This window comes from Schistocerca serialis, chromosome 10 (assembly GCF_023864345.2).
Source record: "Schistocerca serialis cubense isolate TAMUIC-IGC-003099 chromosome 10, iqSchSeri2.2, whole genome shotgun sequence".
Taxonomy (NCBI): domain Eukaryota; kingdom Metazoa; phylum Arthropoda; class Insecta; order Orthoptera; family Acrididae; genus Schistocerca; species Schistocerca serialis.
In genome coordinates this window covers 178,084,814-178,102,566 of record NC_064647.1, presented here as the reverse complement: position 1 = coordinate 178,102,566, position 17,753 = coordinate 178,084,814, and the positions used below count along the sequence as shown (strand labels likewise).

General features: G+C 39.7%; 1 protein-coding gene across 1 annotated transcript in view; it reads left to right on the top strand.

The window, feature by feature from the left end:
- The window catches only part of LOC126424646 (delta-like protein 1), a 98,818-nt gene extending 81,323 nt beyond the window's left edge, over nt 1-17,495 (top strand). Inside the window, exons 6-7 of the mRNA XM_050087378.1 lie at nt 1,105-1,235; nt 16,722-17,495. Coding sequence (XP_049943335.1) covers nt 1,105-1,235; nt 16,722-16,957 — 367 coding nt within the window. The 3' untranslated portion in view covers nt 16,958-17,495. The remainder of the gene's footprint in view (nt 1-1,104; nt 1,236-16,721) is intronic.
- Nucleotides 17,496-17,753: the final 258 nt, after the last annotated feature.

The following is a 17,753-nucleotide window of genomic DNA, read 5'->3' as shown; positions in this document are numbered from 1 at the left end:
TACACCGACCACGGCCTCTCAGCCCGGAAGTTTTAACTGAAGAAGCAATCAAATTGCTGAAGGAGAGAGTGCTCCGTGTGTAGACAAACTCTTCCAATTCAAAATTCTATTACAGCACAGTGTTGCTCACACATGAACATTGTTATATTACACATTGGCAGGTTACGTACTACAGGAGCACAGGGCTACAAATATGTAGACATGAAGAATGAATATATATATTGTTAGTAATGTTTGTTTTATTTAGTAGGCTTTATGAGTTTTCACATAAAAAATTTGGAGGTGTTACTTTGCAGCTCACCTTTGTATACATGCATGCATTTGCTCTCTTCCTCCTCAGTTCCCCCTTACACTGCAAGATAGAATGCAACATACAGGTACTGAAGTCGATGAAGTCTGTGATGATAATGACACAGTGGCAGGAGAGACTACAGGGCAGAAGGTATGAGTGTAGGTGTTAGCACCGATTGAAGCCAGGAAGGTTACAGCAATGACGGACGTGTTGCAAGGGTAACTCCTTGCTACATAGCTTAGAAATGCTGGTGCAGGGCAGAACTCAGATGGCATAGGTTGTGAAGCAGCTGCCAAACTCAAGCATGATGGGCTCAGCAGCGTACTCCACCACCGGTGGAGCCACAGTTTGACATTAACCATTCATTCTGGTGGACAGCCAGTCGGTGGTCATGCCGACGCAAAATGCTTAGCAGAAATTGATGCAGAGCTGAACTGTGTTGTAGCTGTTTTCACAGGTGGGGACAGGATAAACCTGTGATATGGCTGTGTTAGGCTGTACTCAGTGGGTGAACCAAGCAGGTTTTGCACATGGATCTTCCACAGGGATATGACCCCTGTGACAAGGAGAAGGGAGTGGTAGTGGTATAGGAATGGACCAGAATGTTGTGTAGGTTGGGTGGGGAGTGGATATCAGGTACACAAAAGAAATAAGGAAAGAAAAAATAGTATTTATGTTGGGAGTGGTGCCAAATCAAGTAGGATTATTCCACCTTGCTATGTTTTACCTAATCTGAAGAGTGCCGTCGAGCCATGTCTGGTGCCAAACACTAGCCCAGCTCACCCTCTAATTCAAGCCCATCTCCTTCCCAGGTGTAAGACTGGCTGGATGGGTGACAGGTGTGACCAGTGCCACCCGTACCCTGGCTGTGTCCACGGATCCTGTCGCCGTCCGTGGGAGTGCAACTGTGAACCCGGATGGGGAGGAATGTTGTGTGATCAAGGTAAGTAAAAGTTATGACAGTTATTTGGAAAGTAAGGAGCAATTTCTTATAAAACATACAGCATCACAGATTTTTTCCGAAAACTGTTTTTATTTAATTTCGTACATGTTTCTCTATTTTTGTACATAGTTTCCATGTTTGTTTAAACATTTGACATAACACTCCATAAGCTTTTGTACCTTAAATCATAGATGTCTGCTGCCTGTCAAGGTAACTTGTCTTTAACTTCTTTTTCCCATTATCACCTTTTGCAAAGCACTTGCCATGTAGAAACTTCTTTAGGCAGTGAATGAGTGAAAACCGCTTGGCACAAAGTCTGGACCGTATGGTTGGTGGACAGTCTGTTCAAATGGTTCAAATGGCTCTGAGCACTATGGGACTTAACTTCTGAGGTCATCAGTCCCCTAGAACTTAGAACTACTTAAACCTAACCAACCTAAGGACATCACACACATCCATGCCCGAGGCAGGATTCGAACCTGCGGTTGCGCGGTTCCAAACTGTAGCGCCAGAACTGCTCGGCCACTCCGGCCAGCTGACAGTCTGTTCCCATCAAAAAATCTGAAAAGATTTTGGGCACTAATGGCACAATGGGATCCAACACTGTCAAGCAACAACAAAACTCCATGCATCAGAAGGCGACGTCGATTACTCTGTATTGTACGTCAAAGTTTAGTCATGGCAGTGCAGTAAGCAGCTGCATTTATTGTTGGCCCTTGTTGCATAAATTCGACTAACAAGACTCCAAATTGCAAGAACAAACAGTCATTGTTGCAAAACTGGAGTTTTTTTTATTTTATTGATCTTCCAATGACACATTCCACCTTATACAAGGAATCATCAAATTGGCCTACAAGAAAATTACAACCTCTCATATAAATGGCATGACCCCAATTTAGCAAAACCGGACTAGCAAGAAAAAATGAAACATTTGACTGACAAAATATGGTGTTATGTATGTAGAATGCTGTGCATACAAATGTTCGAGAAAATTACCATTGTCAAAATTTGAGAAACATGGTGCTGTGTCCTGTGAGATAAGAGTAAAATAAATTAGAATATGGCTGATAAAATGGTCAGAAGCCAGTAAACACATCTACATCTACATACATACTCCGCAATCCACCATACGGTGCATGGCAGAGGGTATGAGCCCTAATCTCTCTTATCTTATCTTTGTGGTCTTTCCGCTGAATATAAGTTGGCAGCAGTAAAATTGAACTGCTGTCAGCCTCAAATGCTGGTTCTCTAAATTTCCTCAGTTGCGATTCACGAAAAGAATGCCTCCTTTCCTCTAGAGACTCCCACCCGAGTTCCTGAAGCATTCCCGTAACACTCGCGTGATGATCAAACCTGCCAGTAACAAATCTAGCAGCCCGCCTCTGAATTGCTTCTAAGTCCTTCCTCAATCCGACCTGATAGGGATCCCAAACGCTTGAGCAGCACTCAAGAATAGGTCGTATTAGTGCTTTATAAGCGGTCTCCCTTACAGATGAAATATCGTGTGGCTAGGGCCTCCCGTTGGGTAGACCGTTCGCCTGGTGCAGGTCTTTCGATTTGACGCCACTTCGGCGACTTGCGCGTCGATGGGGATGAAATGATGATGATTAGGACAACACAACACCCAGTCCCTGAGCGGAGAAAATCTCCGACCCAGCCGGGAATCGAACCCGGGCCCTTAGGAATGACAGTCTGTCGCGCTGACCACTCAGCTACCGGGGGGGCGGACTCCTTTACAGATGAACCACATCTTGCCAAAATTCTACCAATGAACAGAAGACGACTATCTGCCTTCCCCACAACTGCCATTACATGCTTGTCCCACTTCATATCGCTCTGCAATGTTACTCCCAAATATTTAATCGACAGGACTGTGTCAGGCGCTACACTACTAATAGAGTATCCAAACATTACGGGATTCTTTTTCCTATTCATCCGCATTAATTTACATTCAAAACAAAGATGAGGTGACTTACCGAACAAAAGCGCTGGCAGGTCGATAGACACACAAACAAACACGAACATACACACAAAATTCAAGCTTTCACAACATGGGGATGAAATGATGATGATTAGGACAACACAACACCCAGTCCCTGAGCGGAGAAAATCTCCGACCCAGCCGGGAATCGAACCCGGGTCCTTAGGAATGACAGTCTGTCGCGCTGACCACTCAGCTACCGGGGGGCGGACTCCTTTACAGATGAACCACATCTTGCCAAAATTCTACCAATGAACGGAAGACGACTATCTGCTTTCCCCACAACTGCCATTACATGCTTGTCCCACTTCATATCGCTCTGCAATGTTACTCCCAAATATTTAATCGACAGGACTGTGTCAGGCGCTACACTACTAATAGAGTATCCAAACATTACGGGATTCTTTTTCCTATTCATCCGCATTAATTTACATTCAAAACAAAGATGAGGTGACTTACCGAACAAAAGCGCTGGCAGGTCGATAGACACACAAACAAACACGAACATACACACAAAATTCAAGCTTTCGCAACAAACTGTTGCCTCATCAGGAAAGAGGGAAGGAGAGGGGAAGACGAAAGGAAGTGTGTTTTAAGGGAGAGGGTAAGGAGTCATTCCAATCCCGGGAGCGGAAAGACTTACCTTAGGGGGAAAAAGGACAGGTATACACTCGCACACACGCACATATCCATCTACACATACAGACACAAGCAGACATATTTGGTCTTTAAATATGTCTGCTTGTGTCTGTATGTGTAGATGGATATGTGCGTGTGTGCGAGTGTATACCTGTCCTTTTTTCCCCCTAAGGTAAGTCTTTCCGCTCCCGGGATTGGAATGACTCCTTACCCTCTCCCTTAAAACACACTTCCTTTCGTCTTCCCCTCTCCTTCCCTCCTTCCCTCTTTCCTGATGAGGCAACAGTTTGTTGTGAAAGCTTGAATTTTGTGTGTATGTTCGTGTTTATTTGTGTGTCTATCGACCTGCCAGCGCTTTTGTTCGGTAAGTCACCTCATCTTTGTTTTTATATATAATTTTTCCCACGTGGAATGTTTCCTTCTATTATATTAATTTACATTCATCTACATTTAGAGTTAGCTACCATTCTTTACACCAATCACAAATCCTGTCCAAGTCATCTTGTATCCTCCTACAGTCACTCAACGACGATACCTTCCCGTATACCATAGCATCATCAGCAAACAGCTGCACATTGCTATCCAACCTATCCAAACAAAGATGATGTGACTTACCGAATGAAAGTGCTGGCAGGTCGATAGACACACAAACAAACACAAACATACATGAATTTTGTGTGTATGTTTGTTTGTGTGTCTATCGACCTGCCAGCACTTTCGTTCGGTAGGTCACATCATCTTTGTTTTTAGATATATTTTTCCCACATGGAATGTTTCCCTCTATTATATTCAGATCATTTCTGTAGATAGAAAACAACAGCGGACCTACCACACTTCCCTGGGGCCCTCCAGATGATACCCTCACCTCTGATGAACACTCACCATCGAGGACAACGTGTTGGGTTCTATTACTTACGAAGTCTTCAAGCCACTCACACATTTGGGAACCAATCCCATGGGCTCATACCTTATTTAGGAGTCTGCAGTGGGGCACCGAGTCAAACGCTTTCCAGAAGTCAAGGAATATGGCATCCGTCTGATACCCTTCATCCATGGTTTGCAAGATATCATGTGAAAAAAGGGCGAGTTGCATTTCACAGGAGTGATGCTTTCTAAAGCCGTGCTGATGCATGGACAGCAACTTCTCTGTCTTGAGGAAATTCATTATATTCGAACTGAGAATATGTTCGAGAATCCTGCAACAAACCGATGTTAATGATATTGGTCTGTAATTTTGAGGATCTGTCCTTCTACCCTTCTTATATACAGGTATCACCTGTGCTTTTTTCCAGTCACTCGGGACTTTACATTGAGCAAGAGATTCGCGATAAACGCAAGCTAAGTAAGGAGCCAATGCAGTAGAGTACTCTCTGTAAAACTGAATTGGAATCCCATCAGGACCTGGCGATTTATTTATTTCCAACCCATTCAGCTGTTTCACAACCCCAGGGATGTCTATCACTATGCCCTCCATATGGGAATCTGTATGAGATTCAAACGGTGGTATTTTTGTATGATCCTCCTGCGTGAAAGATTTCTCAAATGCTAAATTCAAATTTCAGCTTTCATTTTGCTTTCTTCCGTTGCCAGGCCAGACTGATCATTGAGTGACTGGATGGAAGCCTTTGACCCGCTTACCGATTTCACGTAAAACCAGAGTTTCCTTGGGTTTTCAGCTAGATCTTTTGCTAAGGTATGATGGTGGTAGTGGTTGTATGCTTCGCGCATCGCTCTTTTTACAGCAGCACAAATCTCTATTAACTTTTGCCTGTCCTCATTCTCCTGACTTTTCTTGTACCACGAGTGCAACTGTCTTTGCTTTCTAAGCATTCTTCGAATTGCGCTGTTAAACCACGGTGGGTCTTTTCTGTCCATAACCTACTTTTTCGGCACATACTTCTCCAATGCGTGATTTACAATGTGTTTAAAATTTGCCCATAATTCTTCCATGTCCATCGTACCGGAAGTATGTGAAGTCTATTCATTTACTAAGTGGGATGCTAACAACTGCTTATCTGCTCTTTTTAGCCTTCTTGACCGACTTTTTAACTTTCGTAACTATAATCGTAATGACAACATCATGATCACTAATCCCTGTCTCAACACTGACACCGTCGATCAGGTCTGGTCTGTTTGTGGCTACCAGATCTAAAATATTTCCATTATGCGTTGGCTGTCGATTTAGCTGCTCAAAATAGTTTTCGGATAATATGTTCAAAAGTAATTCACATGACGGCTTGTCTGTACCACCTGTAATTAATCCATAGACATCCCAGTCTATACTAGGTAGGTTGAAGTCGCCTGCGACTAATGTAGCATGATCTGGGTACTTCTGCGATACAGAGTGTAGACTCCCTTTGAATGATTCTAGAACTGTCATGGTGGAACCTGGTGGCCAGTAATATACCCAACAATTAACTTTATTTCTCCTAGCCCTGTTAAACGTGTCCAGATAACTTCACAATTACACTCTACTTCGACCTCAGTAGACACAATATTTTTGTCAATTGCAATGAAGGCACCACCTCCTACCGTGTATAATCTGTCTTTCTGATACACGTTCCAACCCTCACTAAATATTTCAGAACTTCCTATCTCAGGGTTCAGCCAGGTCTCAGTCCTGAGAATAATTTGCGTGCCACGTGCTTCCTGGAGGGCAGTAAATTCAGCAACTTTACTCTGAACACTCTGAAAATTTACTGCTAATATCTTGATAGCTGAAGTGTCTTTACACTGAGCGCGTCCTGATTTCCCTGCCTGCACATTGACTGGTGAGTGTTCATCAGGACATCTCGCACTACTGCCTAGCCTAAAAAAACCCCATGTGCACGCCAATGTCTAATGTACTAAAAGTCCAAAACACACTCAAACAAAATTTAAGAAATTACTTAATGGTACAGAAGTTGTTAAGTATATGGGAAATATGTATATCTGTATAAATAGGCAGAAGATTACCTTGGCAAATATGCAGCATCCTTCAAATCCAATAAAATGGAATCAAGTGTACATAGACGCATCACACAGTAAATAAGTAGGAGATGCAAATACTCATGCTTCCACTCCATTTTGTTGACCTTCATGGCAAGCAATCTTGGGCTTACATTTGACCAAGATAATGCTCACCTGCATATGGTTGTGTTCGTGCTTGCCAAAATCTACATTGGCTTGCAAGGTTGCCAGATCTCTCTACAATTGATAATGTTTCCAGCATTACGGGCATTGCCCTCCAACTATCTTCATATTTTGATTATCTAACATGCCAGTTGGACAAAATTTTGCATGGTGTTCCTCATGAAGACATCCAACAGGTCTGTCAAGTAATGCCAAGCCAAATAATTGCTCGGATAAGGCCAGAGGTGCACCAATGTGTTATTGACGTACTTGATTTGTGAAACTCTTTCTCTTGAATAAATCATCTAATATTTCTGAAATTATAATCATTTGTTTTTCCGTACATTTACAAACTTCTACTGATTCCTGTCCCATTTGGACAATTTCTTTGTGGTGCATCTTTTTTTTCAGTGTGTATATAGTAATTCAGGGAAATACAAAAGATCATTGAACCATATTATAAACCTGTGGTAGGAATTACCTGTGTATGAATGCTGATGTCATCTTTACAGTTATAATCAGTTGTGTGTATTTTATCAAATTCTTAACTGGCAGTTTAATTAGATAGTGAAATTTTGGCAACTAAAATATAGTGGTAACAGTCTAACAGAATTAATGGTGCAAATGGTGAAAGTAATTTTGGTTGTATCCGAACCTTGTTTACAACTATTTCTAAAGTTAATTAGTTTTGCAGAAATTAAAATACATTACTCCAAGGTCAGAATGCCAGTACTTCTTGTACTTGTGTTGTCAACATGCCCAACTTGAGTGATTAGCTCAATTAGAATTTCCTGTCTCATACTGTAGTAATAACTTGTAATTAACACAAAATAAGGTGCATTAATGAAATCAGGATACTGAACAGAAAATCCTGAATAATATGTTTGAGTAAGGCAAAGCTTGATTAAAGTTTTGATAAATACAGTTTGTACTACACAAGTATTTTATAGATATTGTACTCAAATGAAAAGTTAAAAAATATACCTAGCAAATCACTGTGAGGTGCATGGCACAGTGTACATCCCATTGTACCAGTTATTAGGGTTTCTTCCTCTTCCATTCATGTATGGAGCTCGGGAAGAATAATTGTTTCAATGCCTCTGTGCACGCAGTAATTATCAAAATCATCTTCATGATCCCTCTGCGAGTGATACATAGGGGTTGTAGTATATTCATAGAGTAATAATTTAAAGCCAGTTCTTGAAACTTTGGTAATAGACTTTCTTGGTATAGTTTATATCTATCTTCAAGAATCTTCCAGTTCCTTCAGTATATTTGTGACACTCTCCCATGGAACCTGTGACCGTTCACACTGTCCTTCTCTGTGTATGTTCAGTATCCCCTGTTAGTCCTATCTGATATGGATCTCATACACTTGAGCAATATTTTAGAACTGGTCACATAAGTGCTTGTAAGCAATTTTCTTTGTAGATTGATTACATTCCCCCAGTATTATACCAATAAACTGAAGCCTACCACCTGCTTTACCAATGACTGAACCTATGTGATCATCCCATTTTGTATCCCCACAAAGTGTTACACCCAGGTATTTGTGTGAGTTGGTCCATTCTAACAGTGACTCATTGCTATTATAGTCATAGGACACTACGATCTCTTGTTTTGCGAAGTGCAAAATTGTATATTTCTGAACATTTAAAGCAAGCTGCCAATCTCTGCACCACTTTGAAATCATATCAATATCTGACTGAATATTTATGCAGCTTCTTTCAGATAGTACTTCATTATAGATAACTGCACCATTTGCAAAAAGCCTTATTTTACTATTAATGTTGTCTGCAAGGTCATTAATATACAATATGGACAGGAAGGATACCAACACACTTCCCTGGGACATGCCTGTAGTTACTTCTACATATGAGGGTGACCATCCATCCAAGGTAACATGTTGCATCCTCTCTACCAAAAACTCCTCAGTCCAGTCACAAATTCCACTTGACACCACATATGATCGTATTTTTGAAAAGAAGCATAGGTGTGATACTGAGTCAAGTGGGAGGCTCCAGCTTGCTCTGTTTGGGCTTTATACCCTGTTCTTACTGCTGACTTCTCCTGAACAAACACTTTATTTACTTTAGGTGCACTGCCCCAGAAGACAATCCCATAAGGCAACAGGAACTGAATAATGCAAAATAATCCAACAATCTTGTCTTGAGGTCCATGCTATGAGAGCTGTTTTAAGGATATAATACACTGAACTAAGTTTCTTGATTAGTTTCTCTATGTGTTGGCTTCACGTTACCTTGTTATGCAACTAGGTCCCCAAGGAATTTTACATGCAGTGATTCATTCTTTGTACAACTGTTAATGTCTACTCCTGGTGCTAGATGGTCATTATTGCTTGTTTAAAACTGGATATTATGTGTCTTTGTGTGCTTAAGATCTATGCAGTTAACTGTGAAACTCCGTTCACCTGTCATCTGAGCTTTGTCTGTTGGAACATATAAGTTTCCCATGTGGGCAACTGCAGCTTAATCTCTGCATACTTAAAACATTTCTTAAAAATTTTCATGGTAAAATCTTCAAAATACTGTAGAATCGACTTGTAGCTGCTAATCCTTGTTTACTGTGGAATCAAGGTACAACCAGTTGCACAATAATGAATTGCACCTTCAGGATAAATTTGGCTGGATTACATTAAGCCATTAATCAATATAATGTACCAACATTCTATAAGGCACATATCCTGGCATCATCAAATGCAATGCCTGTTGAAAGATTGATCAATAATCTTCAACAATTATGGGTCATCTATGACACACTGGCAGCTACATCTGCGCATTGTGTTATCATTTCTTCATCACTAATGGGATAGCTGTTTTTCAAAATACTATTAGAAGTTCAACACTGGTACAAACTAGAATGTCCATCAGTGATGACCTGTAATTATCTAAGGTTATTGATAGATTCTGCAACATACATTGCATTTGATGGTGTTGGGATGTGTGCCTTATAGAATGCTGAAAGATAATATTGATCTAATGGCTTAATGTAATGCAGTCACATTTAATCTCAAGTTGTGAGTCATTATCACAAAACCAATTGAATATTCATTCCACAACAAACAAGGATTAGCAGCTACAAGCAGACTCTACAGTTTTTAGATTTTACCACAAAAATTTAAATAAATTAACTGTGTCTGCTGGGATTGCCTTTGGACCCATGATTAGTAGGCTTGTGCCATCAACAAATATTACAGTTTTCGAGCTGCTCTTTAAAACTCACTGAGAGATCATGTATGAACGTTAGAAACAAATTGGCCCAGTACTGATATTTGCGGCACTCTACAGGCTGTGTACCCCCATCCTGAGACTACTTTAATGCTTTAGGTGCAGTGTGTTACCGAGACCCTCTGCTTTCTGTTAGGGAAGTAAGATTCCATCCATCAAAAAGGATGCCATTGATGCTTTAAGACTTCAGTTTCATTAGTAGAATTTTCTGATCCACAAAATCAAAGGCTTTGGCAAGGTTGTGGAATATACCAGCAGGATATTTTTTCTTGTTTAGCTCTGCTAGTACTTCATTTTTGATATTTTGTATCTCTCTCTGTGTGGAGAAACTTTCACGGAAGCCTAACTGAGGAGCAGTTAACAAGTTCTGATCAGTTAAATAAGTCTGGATTCAGTGAAAGACCACCTCACAGCCAATTCTCAAAACACTGGAAGGAGTGATTTGTGTTTGCAATAAGAGGTTGTTTGCTAACTTCAAAGGTGTATGTGGGTGTTACTACATCATATTCAAGTCTGTCAGAAATATGCCCTGAGTGATTGCCTGATTAGAAAGATAGCTTAATGATAATACTATTAAGTCAGCACAAGATTTTAATATTGTGCTACAAACACCATCACAGCCATCAAAAACCGAGCGAGGTGGCGCAGTGGTTAGACACTGGACTCGCCTTCGGAAGGACGACGGTTCAATCCCGCGTCCGGCCATCCTGATTTAGGTTTTCCGTGATTTCCCTAAATCACTCCAGGCAAATGCCGGGATGGTTTCTCTGAAAGGGCACGGCCGACTTCCTTCCCCATCCTTCCCTATTCCGATGAGACCGATGACCACGCTGTCTGGTCTCCTTCCCCAAACCAACCAACCAACCAACAGCCATCAAAATTACTAATTTCTGATGAATTCTGTACATCCTTATGGGCTGTACTTTTGAAACTTATGTTCTTTGGTGGTTCATGCTGTGTCTGCACATGTAAATCCATCACATCCACGTATGTTTGTTAATTACTGGTAGCAGTGCTTCAGCCATTATGAGTTTAATCTGGTGGCCAATGATTTGAAAGTGTCACCTTTCCTTCCAGAGCTATTTCATAGAGGATCAGTTTCATTTGATCAGTATTTATGTTTGTGTTAATAAAGTTCCAAATAGTTTTTGCCCTAACCTTGGAGTGTTCTAGGTTTGGAGCCATGTATATGAGTTTTAAATTTTTTATGACAGTGGAGGATTTGGCAACACTGGTGGTAATGGTGTTTTCAATCTTGAATGCTGCTTGTTCTCTGAATTATGTAGATCTCTCTCTTCTTAGTACAGGATACCTTAACCTCATGAGTTATTCATCCCATGTCCATACTTTTGTACAATATTGCCTTTATTTGTTTTATGGGAAAACAAGACCCAAATTGCTATATGAATAACTTTAAGAAAAAGTTAAATTTTCCATTAACATTGTCCTTGTTATAAATTTCTCCTCATCATTCTTCCCATAATTAGTGACGAAGCACAGTGATTGAGTCATTGTTTATGATTCTGTGATCCAACAGCGCTTTTCTTCTATTATCTGTACCTAACTGGCCAGTAAATTTTACTGTCAGTCTCATCATCAGACTGTCAATGAACTGTATTACTGTTCTTTTTGGAACACAGCCTTTGAACAGTTTTGAGAAAGAAGTTGTGGCGGCAGCACCGTCCAACGCACGAAGGGCTGAACTACGGCACTGCTGACACAAGTAGGGGCAGCTGTACCGTTATGTGGAATTTCGGCAACGGTGCGCCGCACACCGGACCGCACGGGAACAAAGCTGCCACCAGTGCGAGCTAGTCGACGCGACGCGACACACGTCTCCCCAGTTCTTCCACCGCGGACCACGTGCGTCGAGTCAACGTGACTCCGCCGTAAATGCGTACGCGCGGTCGTAAACGCAGTCGCCGTTAAATTGTCTTTCGCTTCTTTGCGGACGTTACGGCGCCTCCGGTTGTGCCAAGAGCAGAACATTCTGTGACGCGGCCTTTTGTCTCACTCGGTCCACGCGGTCGCGTCACGGCTCGTCACTGGAGTGTACACCCTCCGGGATCGGTGACCGAGCCGTGCCGCCAGTGCAACGCGCCTATGTAGACGGACATTAGCGAAGTATATTATTTGTCATTTATTGTAACGGCAGGAAAAATAAATGTGTCCTGTCCAGAAACCGCTTTAGTCATTTATTGCCACAAAGCCTCTCCCATGAGCATAGTGCGTGGGCGCGGCGATAAATGCCGGTTCACTGCACATGAGCGACTGTAAGCGGGGATACAACACGTTCTCGCTACAAAGTAGCGACACTTTCTGTGGAACCCACCCACTATTTTGCAGGACAATGCTTGGGCACATACAACACAAGGTGTCAGATTTGTTCAGTTGATGGGACTGTGAAGTACTGTACCATCTGCCATACTATCCAAACTTATGTCCATGTGACTTTCACTTGATTCGTAAAATGAAGGAAACACTTTGGGGAATTTCCTTCAAAATTGTTACGGTACAGAGATTCGTTAAGCATTAGACTAGTCCATTGGAACCATCGACACAACTGGCACTGATAGAGGTATGCTGCAGCTTCCACACAATTCTCGTAATTACATTGAAAAGTAATAAAACTTTGAAACAGGTACCAATTTGTATTAGTAGTAAATAAATAGTTGCCACTATTAAAATTCCAACCATTGTAACTTTTCATTCAGGCCTTTCATATTCACCTCAAGATCAAATAAAGGAAAGTGCAGGAGTAATGTTGACAATACTATGAAAGGGATATATTGCCGCTTACCATAATGATGGACACTGATCTGAGGTCTCCCTGAGTTTCGTACAACTTTCTAATGTTGCAACCTCTCTGTATAATACAGCATCCTCTTTGAAAAACCTTATGGAACTTTTGTTGTTATCGTTTAGGTCCTTTATTTTTATTGTGAAAAGTTGCTATAACTGTCCCTTGGTGTACATCCAAAGTTACTTTTACGTCTGAAGATTTTTCTCCTTGAGAATGACATGCTGTGTTCTGTTTGCTAGAAACTTCCCAGTGCAATCACACGGTTGGTCAAATATTCTGTACACTTATATGTTGTTCAGTAGGTGGAAGAAGTGGTGCACAACTGTATCAGATGCCTTCCTGTAGACAAGGATCAAGCCATCAACCTGGGCACCAGAATCTGAGCTTTGTGGATGAACAGAGCAGCTGGATTTCACTTGATCATTGTTTTCAGAACTCATGGAGATTCCTTCAGAGGAGATTTTTGGTCTCCAAAAGTGTCTTAATGCATGAGCGCAAAACATGTTTCAAAATTCTGCAAGAGAACAATGTCAGAGGTGTAGGCCTATAGTTTTGCCTGTCTGTTCAGCAGTCCTTATTAAAATGGGAATAATTTGCATTGTTTTCAATCACTAGCAATCCTTTGCTCCTTCAGTGACCTATGATGCACTGCAGCTAGAAGATGAGCAAGTGCTGATACCCCTTCAGGTCCAGTCACCTTTTCTCCATTAATTGATTTCAGTTACTTTTCAATTCTGTGGTCACTTATTTCAATATTTGTCAGTTTGATGTTTATGTGATGGTTTAAAGAAGGAACTACTGTTTGATTTTGCTCATTTTCTACAATTCTTCACAATATATTAATCAAATAAAACACACAGGCAAAAGACATAGAAGCATACAGCATGAAACGCTTTCTTATGCAATATGCTCAGAATGTATTCTTGACCGTAACTGATAAAGTTGTAACTTTTAGTTCCACTGTCAGAGTTTGGTATTCTACATCAGTGAAGGTAATGTGACATGTGACTGCCATCACTGCTTGTGTTGATTTGTGACTCACTTCCTTGACTTCCTTACACATAGCACTAACTGTTTAAGTGATCATTACGTACTTAGGCAGCATTCAACTACTTACTGGTACCCATCACAGACCTTGTTTCTGGTACAGTACAATGGAAATGTATGTGAATGTGGAGTTGGCAGATGCCCATGTGTGTGGATTTACATAATGGCAGTGCTCGGAGATATTTCTAGAATCTAGGTGCTCTGATAGGAAAATGTTTGAGGCAGCTGAATGTTGTCTTAGGGACTGTGGCATGTTTAAAGTTGTTACTTCCAATTATGGAATACCAAGAAGGATGGGGATCTCACTGCTCGACTGGACATCTCTGTTGGTAGTGCTGATACTTTGGATAATTGAGATGAAATCGTCTTCCAAAACCTTCATGTACCATTCAGTAGTCAAATTGCCATCTTCTTGATCATGAAATACGGGTTCTCAGTTCCCCAAATACGCCAATTTTGCTTATTGATGAACCCATCCAGATGAAAGAGTGCTTTATCACTAAGCCAAACAACAATGTGCTTACTAATTCCCATCATGACATCTAGTCAACCATGCAGCTTGGACATCATAATTCAAACCATTCAGATGTTATGACAGTTTTATTTCATATAGTTCAATAATTGACAGCCTGTAAATATGCATGTAAATTTTAAAATATAGAGTCATTGCTTTTTCAAATGTAACATAAACAACATGAATGAGAATTTATACAAATATGCATTAGATAATGAAGTTACCAAATGTTCTTTAGCAGTCGATTACATATCCTTAGAATGGTCTGAATCAGTAGTAGTCAACTTGTTTTATCTACTATTCACTCTTGTATCAGTGTCATAAAATTTTCAAACCATCCCCTGGTTCCTGAGTAAAGGTTATTTATAAAGTAGAACTTACCAACTACACTTTCTCAAAACTTTATGAAAACCAATGAACATGTTTATAAAACCCCTATCATCTACCCACTAAGGGGCAGTAGGGACCAGGTTGACTACTGCTTGTCTAAATGATGGTTTCTATTTCATATAGCAATATTCCAAACGTGGATTATATCCATGATTTCGCAAAACACTACAAAACTTTTCTGGAAATTGAAATTTTATGACTGAAATATTTCATTAACCTACAAGTTATTTTAGCAAAAGTATACACTTTTGGAAACAGAAGAGTTTGGACTACAAGGTAATAACACCAGATTTCAAAAGGATTATATCTGATGATTCAAGCATCCCTGAATTCTTATGACAACAATAATTTTCAATAAAGATATTCTCATGACTACACCATCTCCAGAACATATAGGAGAAAAGATAGCAATGAGGGCATTTGAAACAGGTACATCAATCCTAAAACAGAACTTTTAGTGAGGTCAGAATTTTAAATGTGCATGATTTTCAGAAATAGTAAATTTTGAATATTTTTAAAAATAAAATCGTTCTACACAAACTACTTATACTGTTGTCAGCAGGCTGCAAACTATGTGGCTTGAGCCTTCTTTAGTCAGACGACGGGATTGATGCATATCACCATGTTAGTGTATCCTGCACAATCCTGTTAATTTCTGCATAACCACAGCAACATACATCCATTCAAACCTGCTGATTTTATTTGAGTCCTAATGACCTACCATTTTTATAGCCTACACTTCCCTCCACAATGAAATTGACATGTCCTTGGTTCATCATTGTAATCAGTTGTAATCAAGTCATGCCACAAATTTCTTTCTTCCTTAATTTGATTCACTGTTTCCTCACTTGTTAATCTACCTGTATAATCTTCAGCATTCTTATGCAGTACCACATTTCAAAAGCTCCTATTCCCTTGGGACTGAACTGCTTGTTGTCAACATTTTACTTTTATATAAGGGTATGCCTTCATATAAATATCTTCAGAAAACACTTAGTAACAATTAAATTTGTGTTTTATGTTAACAAATTCCTTTTTTCCAGAAATGGTTTTCTTGTTATAGTTTGTCTACATTTTATATCATCTACTAATCTCTCTCTCTATCCCCACCCCCTCCCTTCTCTCTCTCCCTTCCTCTACCTCTTCTTTTACCAAAAGCCCTCCTCTGAAGCTGAGCACTCAGCATGGCTGAAGCCATATGAAGGGCCCAGGTTCAATTCCCAGCCAGGTCAGAGATTTTCTCTGCTCGGGGACTGAGTGTTGTATTGTCCTCATCATCATCATCAACATGCAAGTCATCGAAGTGGCTCCAGATAAAAAGACTTCGCCAAGTGGCTAAATTCCCCACTAGGGGACTCCTCGCCAAAATAGGTCATACGCACATTTCATTACACTGAAGACACTTTGATAAGAATTTTGAGATCTCAGTCTACCTCATATATATGTATTATGTATTGAAGAGAGTAAAAAAGAAAAAAAGCAGTATTTATGCTAGTAGTACCATTATAGCAATGGAGCTATTAAATTTAGTATATTTCTCCATTTCACATGATTAATGCAGTATGTACTGTAGGAAGTAAATTTTAACATGGATATAAAGTTTTGTAAGACTCATCCCAATTTAACTTACTTTCTGTATGAATTGTGATTAGAAAGTAACTGGAACTTTTGTTTTTCTTTAAGAGCCTTTATTTATCAACATTAACTTTGTCACTTCAAAGTGTCCTGAAAGGTTGATTCTCTCTCCTTTTAGAGCTCACATACTGTGAACAAAATGAAGATCTGTGTGAAAATGGTGCAACATGTATCAGCCTGACAGAGGAAGATGGAAACTACCGCTGCATATGTGCCGAGGGATTCACTGGCCGTAACTGTGAAGTATCCAAGTTCACCACAGCAATGTCCATGCTTAACATGACTACCACCATGAAGCCACCTACATCCCTGCTTCCTGGTGAACCACCTGAGGAAGAAAATGAAGCTGCTTAAGAAATATCACAATTTCTTCCGTCAGATATGTAATACTGTTTTTTCTGAAGACCATTATTTTAATATATAAAGTGCAAGTCCTTTGAAACATAAAAAAGAACATTAATTTAAACTTGATGGGGCTTTGGAATGAAACATGGAATCTTGAAAAGGCTGTCACAATATTTCTGTGGGATAAGTGCTCAGCAATACAGAAAGCAATAAAAAAATTTTTTTGTTACAATTAAATCATGAGCACCCAGCCGTTTTGGAACATGGCTAAATTTTGATCTTGTGGTCTTAATGTGATTATACGTATATTATTCTTTTTTTTTTTTTTTTTCTACCTTTTGGCAAAGTAGATGTCTAAGAAGCCTGCATAACTGTGTGTGTACAGCTTAATCACATGTTTGCAGTTGTGTCACTGATGCTTTGTAGTATTATGAAACAAATTTTATGTGCTTCAAATATTGTAACAGTAATCTCTTATTCTTCAAAAGCAGACACTGCATTCCAATAGTTTTAATTTTCCAATTATCTTGGCTGAAAGATCAGCACTTCCAGTTTTTGTTAAACTGTGCACATGATTGTTTGTGAATCAGTTGTTATTTATTTGTGTAGATGCTTTTGTTTAGCTTATGTATTGTAATTAACTTATCAATTTATTTATTTTATTTATTTATACTTAATTTATTTATTAATGTATAAATTTGTTTGATTTATTAATTTATTTCAAATTATATATTTTTAATTTTGTTATTTATTTTTATATTGTTGCAAGACTTCATCTTATGACTGAGAAAATTGAAATATTAGT